Source organism: Oryza sativa, chromosome 12 (assembly GCF_034140825.1).
Source record: "Oryza sativa Japonica Group chromosome 12, ASM3414082v1".
Taxonomy (NCBI): domain Eukaryota; kingdom Viridiplantae; phylum Streptophyta; class Magnoliopsida; order Poales; family Poaceae; genus Oryza; species Oryza sativa.
Genome location: NC_089046.1, coordinates 7,239,838 through 7,250,418, shown reverse-complemented (window position 1 = coordinate 7,250,418; position 10,581 = coordinate 7,239,838). Strand labels below are relative to the sequence as shown.

At 42.2% G+C, this 10,581-nt stretch overlaps 1 protein-coding gene across 1 annotated transcript; it reads left to right on the top strand.

The window, feature by feature from the left end:
* Nucleotides 1-8,945: 8,945 nt before the first annotated feature.
* On the top strand, nt 8,946-9,734 carry LOC136354511 (uncharacterized). Its single transcript, XM_066306018.1, has one exon. It carries the CDS (start codon nt 8,946-8,948, stop codon nt 9,732-9,734), a length of 789 nt encoding a protein of 262 aa, XP_066162115.1.
* Nucleotides 9,735-10,581: the final 847 nt, after the last annotated feature.

Below are 10,581 nucleotides of genomic sequence, written 5' to 3'. Positions count from 1 at the left end.
TCAAAAATAGCAAGCATTTAAGCAATAAGAATAACATAAATAATAAAGCCAACTCATAATAAGGAGTAAACACATAATTCTTCAAACAGTATGGCTTTGGAGAAACATCATATATATGGAGAAGAAAATGTGATGCTTCAAACAGTATGGTTTTGGTGAAACATCATATAGATCAGTGGAAAAGAAAACTTGATGAATAATTGACGGTCATGCACATCAGTGGAAAAGAAAACATGATGAACAACTGATGATCTCCCTGCAGGAATATGCCAGCAGATTTCTGACATTATTGCATACACTTGCAGAATAGTAGTGACTTTTCAGTCATCTAGTACAAATTAATCTGATTTCTGAAACTTGATTGTGCAGTAGGTAAGTGGCACTCAAACGTGGCTTATTATAGTCCATATGTTTTACACATCTGAAAAAAATTAAACTAATTGTATGCATATGATATACAGGGTGGACATGCACAAATCGTCAAATTAAAGCATGCAGCTAGATAGCTAGCTAGTGATCCAGCATATATTCATTCAGGCGATCGATCTCCATATCCATCATCAGCCTGATCGCATGATGGAATCTATACTTCTTTCCATTATTTGATGGCTGCATCGATGGCCAGCACAGCACAGCACTGGTTCGAGGCGCCGCAAAGGAAAAGTAGATCAGACTAGCATGGCCCAACAATAATTCGTTCACAATAAAGTGGGCAGTGGAGCTAACATATATACCTGGTCTCATATATACTCCCTCCGTTTCGAAATGTGTTTGACGCCATTGACTTTTTAAGCATATGTTTGACTATTCGTCTTATTCAGTAATTATTAATTTTTTTCCTATCATTTGATTCATTATTAAATATATTTTTATGTAGACATATAATTTTACATATTTCATAAAAGTTTTTGAATAAGACGAACGGTCAAACATGTGGTAAAAGTCAACGGTGTCAAATATTTCGAAACGGAGGGAGGGAGTATATGGCAACATAGGAAAGGACACTAACCAATATATCATCGTCACCATGAACACCAAGTACATCCAATGGTCCCCAATGATCAAAATGCATGCTTAGTTTGAAGAATTAGTTGGTTAATGGATTACTCGATTCACTGTATGACGGGAACACACCTGTTGTTTTCTGATTAAGATTTAGATTTTATCTCGGTTTAATTTCTATTAGCACGCTTTTTAAAACTACTATACGGTACGTTCCGTGCGAAATCTTTCTATATAGAAGTTGCTTTGAAATATCAAATATATCTATTTATCAAGTTTGTAATAATTAAAACTTAATTAATCATATGTTAATGACTTTCTCGTTTTACGTGCGCCAACTTAATCTTCATCCTCATCACACCATCTCTAATAATCAAATAAAAATAATTATTATTATAGACAGCTCAAATGTCCGCAACACATCTAAAAAGTTATTTTCCACCAACTTAACATATATATCTAGCTCAGCTGGTAAGGTTACTTATGGTGTAACTTGTCCACCCGATTAAAAGTTCTAGGGTTGGCATGTGTGCTCGTACTTACAACAAGTTTATGTACTCTAAAACTTGGTATATGCACTCGTATTTAGGGTTAGTTATTCTTGATATTTAATTCTGGCATTAATATAATATACGTTTATCGCAATTTTTGTTTTATAAACTTGTTGATTTTGATTTTGATTTGTCTAAAAAAAGTTTTTTTTGTCACTTTTGTCCGTCCTCTTTTCATTATTGCTAGGAAGATGACTAAAAATCACTTAAAAAGTGTTCTTAAAATCACGTTATTATTTTTAAAAAATAAAACATTGTATCAAAGGAAGCACTAGTGTTGTGTTAGTGGAGTCGTGGGTGTATTTATGTACGTCTAAGGATTTAAATCTTGGTGCTGATACGTACATGGATGTGTTATCCATATATAGGAATTACTGCGACAGAACGATTATCATGAAATTTTTTAAAAAAAACTATCGTAAAATTCATCCTTGGCTGATTTTGGTGACGACTTAAGGTCTTTGTGGTATATAAAAAGTGGTGATGGCAACAAATAGAGTTGTCACTAATGTTGTGAAAAATTATATATTAGGAGCTCTTTTGATTTGGAGGAAAACATAGGAATCTGGTAGGCAGTGTCTTTATGGGCCAATAGTTAGAGAGTCCTATCTGTAAATATGAGAAGAGAGTCGAGCTAGCACACGGTGACGAAGTAGTTTCGTCCTAGAAATGCTACAACTGCATCGATTCGTCATGAACATTTGTGATGGATGACCCCTTTTTTATCACGGCTGTAGGTAATTACAGACGGAGCTTCTACAATGATATCCTTTCGTTACAAGACCATCACACGAACCATGACGAAGTTTCTCTGATCTCAACAAAAGTGCCTTATCGCGGAAGGCCAAAACTGTGGTAGTAATTTTATAAGAGAATTGTTGCAGGCTTAGGTCTATTTTGAGTGTGTGTTAAGCACACGTCTATAGGTGTGCGTGCACAGTGATGTGTGTTCGGGGTTCTCAGCGTGTGTTAGGAGACGTTTACGCATTTGCGATTTGTGAGTGTGGTAGTAACAGGTACTCCCTCTGTTTTATAATAGATGATGCCGTTGACTTTTTCTCACATGTTTGACCATTCGTATTATTCAAAAAATTTACGTAATTATTATTTATTTTGTTATGAGTTATTTTATCATTCATAGTACTTTAAGTGTGATTTATATCTTATATATTTGTATAAAATTTTTAAATAAGACGAATGGTCAAACATGTAAAAAAAAGTCTAACGGCAGCATCTATTAAAAAATAGAGGTAGTACGAAGGAGAGACACCCGGAATTATTTGTTTCATGTATACATTTTTGTCGTGTATATGTTGTGTGTCCTTATCATAATTATTCGTTGCATGCATGAAAAAACAATATTCGCAGGCTAGCCACCCAAATTAGGCCCTGCTTGTTCGTAATTTAGATTATTAAGCCAGATTACTATAAGCTGGATTATAATAAACCGATATCGAATAACCTCTTAACTATTTGTTTCTTTGGATTATTAGTTGTATGTTAGTTGTTAGCCACCCAATAATATAGAAAAAACACCTTTAGAGTGAATTACCAAATTATAATAATCTGGCTTATAGATTATAATAATCTGTCAAAATAAACTATATGTTTGTTTCAGCTTACTACTAATAATTCAGATTATAATGATCCTAAAGTGAATCAAGCATGACCTAAACTGCCTGTCTCGACTAGATTATTCTCAAAACATTTTTGCCTGGCTCCAAGGCTCCAAGCATGGCTGCGCCGGTGGCGGCTATGCCGACAGTTAAAAAGAAGAGTGGATTACTATACTGTGGTCGACGGCACTTCAGCTACGCACCGGCCTCGCTCGCCGCAAACCCATGCATGCATTATAGCGATGCAAAAGGCAATTCCGATCGATCGATTCGACGTCGACGGCGATGACGGTGGCTTTGAAGAGATATGCCGGCGGCCGGCCGGCTGGGCCCGTGGCTAGCTCCTATCTGACCGGCCGAGAAGCAAAAAGCCACTCTCTCCGTTTCATATTATAAGCCGTTTTACTTTTTTTTCTAATTAAAGTTTTTTAATTTAATTAAATTTATATAAATAATTAGCCACATTCATGATATAAAATTAGTTTTATTAAATTCAACATTGAATATGTTTTGATACAATGTTTGTTTTGTATTGAAAATATTAGTACTTTATTTTGCTATAAATTTTACCAAACTTGTTTGACTAAAAAAAGTCAAACGAGATAATACGGACATCACTTCTTCGGATACACACAACAATCCTCCACCGGTCATTTAAGGATCGATAACAAGAGCTCGCGCGCTACAATTGAATTTAGAGGTAAGCTCGTTCCTATGTTCTTCTTTGTACGAATTTGAAAATAGATTTCTACCTAATGATTATATTGTGATTAGAAATAATGAAGAGGACAAGGAGACACTTGGAGAAGTAACTAGAGTCATGGAGGATCATCGAGGACGTCCAAGTCAAGGTGGAGACCCAAACTAAGTCAACTTCAAGTGCAATTTGGAGTCCAGGACCAATCTGCACTAAAACAGACGCCCAGGTCGCATACGTGCTCGGATTGGGACGTTCTTTATATGATAGAAAGCTAAGAAGATAACATTTCCAATGGTTTTGGTCCCACGTCCAAATTATTTCCGAGTCAATGAAAATCGACCGAACAAGTTGACGTCCTGAATCTGTTCCGGTGCTGCGTCACCGTATTTAGGCCTTTGGACCGCGTATCGTGTTAGTTGGAACCCATTAGTGTTGCGTCAAGGGTTGGTTGCATGACCCTAAACTCTATATATCAGTACCCACCATAACTTTTAAGGTTTGGGTTTTGCTTAGATTATTCTGCCAAGAACAGTTTCGCTGCTAGATCGGTTTGTAAGACCCCAACTTGTGAGCTTAATCATTCATCTGCAATTTTGGTTGTATTCTTCCTTCTTCTTGTTTGTGTTCTTCGATTCGCAAACAGGGATTAGCCTCTCGGCGAGGTCATACGCGTTTCGATATGGGTGATAACCAGAGGAGACGTGGTACTGCGATTGCGGGGCTCAAGAGCGTGTTCGTTTAAGAAGCCAGATCGATTTGTGTCGCGACTCCGTTCAAATCATTGACTATCAGAATCTTTCGGAAGATCGGGAATCTAGTCCACGTCACGAGAAGAGCATATTCTATTCGATCGATGGCCGTACGTATGGATCGATCGATGTGTGCGTCCGATCCAGCCGAAAGAGAGGTCGTCGCCGGCGGCGGCTACAAGATCGATCGCGAGCAAGTTGCGGCGGGGATATCGATCTCTCCATCGTATTCGTATCATAATTCGTATCGGCATCTTGCTGCCGCCTCCCCCGCGGCATGGACCACGCTCGCACGCAGCACGGGCACGCGTCCACGCCACGCAGCATTTACAAAAATACTCTCTATCCGTTCAACCATATATCGGTGGAGTCAAATAGGACTCGACTAATTCACGAGAGATATTGATTTTTCTCAAAAGATCGTATATATATGGTGATTTAAGGGGACTTATTTTAAGCATGATTATAGAGGTAGAGTTCGAGCTCAAGCCAAGCTACCATAGGTTTGTTTTCGCCCCTGCATCTAACAATATGTATAAGCATTAATATTTAATGCATACATTCATATACCTCTATATTTTCAGTGGCGGAGCCAGCAGCAAATAATGTGGGGTCAAAGCTATAAAATTCCAAGTTTTCTATTGGTGGAGCCAGCAGCAAATAATGTGGGGTCAAAGCTATAAAATTTCAAGTTTTCTATTGTTGCAACGCAAATATCAATAGTTTTTGGGTTATTTTGCAAAAACCTATGGGGTCATATGATCCTGCAGAGTGCACGTAGCTCCGCCACTGCGTCTATCGATGATATCAATTGTACCTCCTATTTAATTAAATTTTCCTTTTCCGTCTTATGCTTAAAACGCACCCTACATATAAAGGCACGAAAGTCATTTTCCTTTAATTTTAATTTTGCTAAATAAATCAGAAATGTTTAACAGATAGATATATAAAGCTAGAGATATCGGTACGTGACATGCAGTACAGTGCTCGTGATTTAGAGGCGAACACGTACGTACGAGTGGAGTTAGCCATGTTGGTGTGGAGGACGATGCATGCATATTGCATATATATAGTATATTACTATGTAGTACTTCCTCCATTTTATTTTAAGTATAGTTATGGATTTTCGTGTTAAATGTTTGATCGTCTGTTTTATTAAAAATAATTAAGATTAATATTTTTTTTATTGTTAGATGCTAAAACAATGAATAATTTCTTATGCGTGACTTTTTTTATTTTATTTATAAATTATTTAAGTTAGACCGACGGTTAAATGTTGGGACGAGTATTATATACTCCATGTATATGGCTCCGCTTGACACTGACTGACAGGGAAATTTATCATTCTTCTCATCACAAGGGGAAGTGACGCGGCTTGTTGGAGCTATAGCAGTGCTAGTCGTAGTACTGGGCGGCGCCCATATGCACTTTTCCTTTATTCCCTTATGTACTTTTCCAAAATGCTTTTCGGCACTCTTAACAACAGAAACAGATAGTACAAAATTAATAATCATTCATATAAATCACATCTTCGCATCACATCACTATACTGCAGGGGTGGATTCAAAAATGGTCCAAGGCCTCGGATGCCTGGCCCGTTCCACTTTTGGCCCAACAAATATTTACATGGTGAAAAATCAAGGAATAAGTCTATGCCTCCCTCAGCTCATGCCCCTAGTTGAATCACATCCCTCAACTGCAAAACTGGATACAACCTTCCTCCAACTCAAAACCGTTGCAAATTGACGAGCGGCGATAGGAGTGGCCGGCGCCGAGCTTGAAAAGGTGGCGGCCTCGGGTTGATGTCGACGGTGGCGCTCCGGCGATGCCCAAGTGAAGCGGAGGTGCGGTCAAGCTTCTCCTTCGTCTTCCGAACCTGACGGTGGCGACAGCCACCTTAGGCAACGACAGATGTGGTGGCGCGGCTCGGCTGGAGTGGTTAAATCCCGCGAATTTTGCAAGCGCGTGGGGAGGCAGCTAGGGCACAGGACACGCTCGGACTAGGGTTGGAATCGGAAGAGAGGACCTTGGGCAAGCTATATATAGGCGAAGGAGAGGGAGACTAGGCTAGAAACAAATGGATTCGACGAGTTCGTCCCAAGTTCGTCGGGATAAGAATGGGGGCAAAATTCGCGGGATTTAACACGATATCGATGGGGCTTTCTTGGGGGAAAAGGAAAGGAGATCGAGAGAAATCCATTTCTGCAACTAATTTGGAAGGAGAGGCAGTGCGACAATGCATGGGCACGAATAGGAGACCGGCTAGAGAAGGTAGAATGCTGGGGACGTAATACGTGCATGGGCATGGGCATAGAGCGGCTGGAGGAGGAAGAACACTAGGGAGGTAGACTGAGTACCACAGGACACTGACATATATATGGAGCCCATGTACTGACTCAGCTAGTCAAGGAGGCGAAGATGGCACGTCTGACGAAACCACCTCTCAAATCACCCGATGATCGAGTCGATTTGCAATGGTTTTGTGAGTTGGAAGACGGGTTATATCTGGTTTTGCGGTTGATGGATTCAATTCAACATGAGTATAAGTTGAGGGAGGGAATATAGACTTAATCCAAAATTAAAGTTTGCATTGGGCCTTACATTCCATGTTGGACCATGGCCTAAGTAGCCTATGCCTGAGCCTGACTACGCCCGTTGGCTGTCAACCAATTTATTTAGAGAGAATCCACTCAATGCTACTGAGTTTTTCCACTTCTACAATATACCACTGACTTTATCAAGTTGAATAATATGCTACCGTGATTTCCCGAACGTCTACTGCGTGCCATCGCCGTCCACAAGCATCCGTTTGGTGTATTGATTTTTTTCTTAATGACTAAAATACTCTTGACTAATAAACCCTAGCACCTGTTGACTGAAAACACTAACCCTGCACTCCCAAATCGATCTGCCCATAGTGAAGCGCCGACTCCCATCGATGGAAGGCCGGCCGCCCGAGTCCCCGACGTGCCGCCCACCGCCTGGCTCCCCATCGATGTGCCGCTGGGCGCAGGGATCCCATCGACGCGCAGCGGCGGCCGGTCGCCGGGCTCTCCATCGATGAGCGGCGGTGGCCGGTCGACGGGCTCCCCATCGACGCGCGGCCGAGCGCAGGGCTCCCCATCGACGTGCGGCGGTGGCCGGTCGCCGGGATCCCCATCGACGCATGGGCGCGGCCGGTTGCCAGCATCCCAATCGATGCGCAGCGGCGGCCGGTCGCCGGGAACCTCATCGACGCTCGGGCATGGCCGGTCGCCAGGCTCCCCATCCACGCACCGCCGGCCGGCCAACTATGCAGCAGCGTGGGCGCAACCGGCCGCTGGCTGCGACCCACGGCCGGCATCTTGGTGCTACCTTCCCCTCCGCCGCAACCACCTTCCCTAGCGTCACCGCGACAAGCCGTTGACCTCGCCTCCACCGCCGGCGTCTTGGTGCTTCCGGCCCCATCTTTGCTGCAACCACCTCCGCAGTTGTTGCCGCAACCAGCCAACAACTGCGCCGATGGTTCAGACCCAGCGGTTGACTCCCTGGAATTGGCCCTCATTGATGACCACATGGAGGTAATCGTGCCTGATGGTACTGCTGCTCCCCAAATTGAAGTCCCAGATGGGTAAATTCTTCTCTCAACTGAAACCTATAAGCTTAGTTTGCGCAATTTTGTTTGGTGACAAATGAAAATAGCTATTGTATCTCTTATGTTTGTTTGTTATTGTTTCATTTTCTCTTATGTTTGTTTACGATGTGTGGATCCGCATGATGGATCCATTTTCCACTTTTATTCTCACGGTGAAAATCATGCGCAAGGGCACTAGGTTTGAGGGTGCATGGGTGTTTGAATGGACAATTGATAGTGACACAACTAATTTCAAAGACTTTGTTGATGACAATAATGAGAAGTATCCATGGGGCGTAGATGAAACCGTAACAGTACAGTACCTTGATAGTTCTTTGAATATGCTTTGCTTAGTTTCTTCTAATAAAGAAATGATGACAATGTTTAAGTGTTTTGGAGAAAATAGATCTGGTGATGTGTTTATCACAATTAATGGTCCAAGTGACAAGTTCATCATTGACATGCCGTGTACACCATCAGCTCCTATCCCCTCTCAGGCATGTATCTCAATAGTCCAAGTGAGCATTTCTCCCACGCATGAGACGAGATTGTCCTTGTGCATCAATGGCGTTATTGTTCCCAGATTATCTCCTCGTTATTCCTTTTAACGCTTCGTTCCCATCTCCTTTAATGGTGGCATGCATGCATGCAAGCACACACGAGAACTTAAACATGATTACATCTGGGCTTTGAGCAAAAATCAAACAAGAAGCCATGATTCCTGTTCCTGACATCTTGTATGAGGCAGACGATGAGGACTCGATGGCTAGCGACTCCATGGATGAGGCGAGCGAGGAAGAGCTTGTAGTCTTGGACATGCACGTGGTCGTCGACTCCATGGACGTCATGGCCGGCAAGGAAGTGCATGTGGTCGCCGACTCCATGGACGACGAGGTCGGCGAGGAAGTGCTGCTCCTGGTTGCTGACTCCATGGACGACGCGACTGGCGAGGAAGTGCACGTGGTCGCCGACTCCATGGACGACGAGGTTAGCGAGGAAGTGCTGCTCGTGGTTGCCGACTCCATGGACGACGAGGCCGGCGAGGAAGCGCTGCTTGTGGTTGCCGACTCCATGGACGACGCTGCCGGCGAGGAAATGCACGTGGTCGCCGACTCCATGGACGACGCGGCCGGCGAGGAAGTGGTCATGGTCGCCGACTCCATGGACGACATTGCTGGCGAGGAAGTGGTCGTGGTTGCCGACTCCATGGATGACGAGGCTGCCGAGGTGGTTGAAGTTGAACAAAACAAAAAGGTACATTCTGGTCACGAATTTGATGAGATTAAAATAGAAATGTGGAAGCTTCTTCTACCTAGGTATTTTGCGAAAGAGGAGTGTGTCACTACCGGTGCTGGCGACAACAATGATGAGGTGATTGAAGAAGAACGAGACTTGCATAACCAAAAGGTGCATTCTGATTTTGAATTTGATGAGATTAGAACAGAAATGTTAAAGCTTCTTCTACCTTCTTATTTTCCAAAGAAAAGAAATGATTCAAGTTAGATATTCATACATGGCAAAGATTCTAATTGCTCAAACCTGAGACATCTTGGTAGACTATTCAGATCTGAGACATAGCGGTTTCTACCACTGATGGCTCACACCTGATCTGCAAAGGAAGGCAACCCTGTCTTTCAAGGGTCCCTTTCTTCATATGTGGCATTCTGTAGTTGTTTCCTCCTTGTACTTTCATTGTCTCTTTCATAACAAGTTGAAGTGTCAAGAAAATTCTATTGGACTTGTGAACTAGATAGTCCTAGAAAGCCTGTTTCATGTGAACAACATTAGCTCCAACCAAATTGTTGTGAATTTAAATGGAAAAAAGAGAAAAGGCAGTACCTCTTCAACGGCTTTAACATGATCTGCTAGTGTTTTCGTAACTTTCTTATACTGAATAGATTGTATAGCACGAAAAAAGCCCAAATCTAAGATGTTCAAATCCGGTGAATTTGGCGGTTGACATATAAGTTGAATATCAAATCCATCTTGTTGAGAAGCTTCATGAAACAATTGATCAGTTGGTCCAAGATGAGGACGAGCATTGTCTTGCTGAATATAGATAGGTTTGTTCATATCTTCTTGTGGCCACTTAACTCGAATGGCATGCAATATCTTGTTGATCATGAAATCTCTAATAACTTCCTTCGTAATAGATACGATAGGTTTCATTTCCATTGTCCCTGCTGGCCGGTTAACGCTACTTCTTTTAGCGGGTTCATAAGTAACTAGAGGAAAACACCCAATATTTCCATCAAAAGTGCAATCTCCGTTGGCATCAAATCTTGGACGACTAACGGCAGTTAAGAACATGATTTTAGGGATGTTGTTCTTGCTTCTACACGTACGTGTA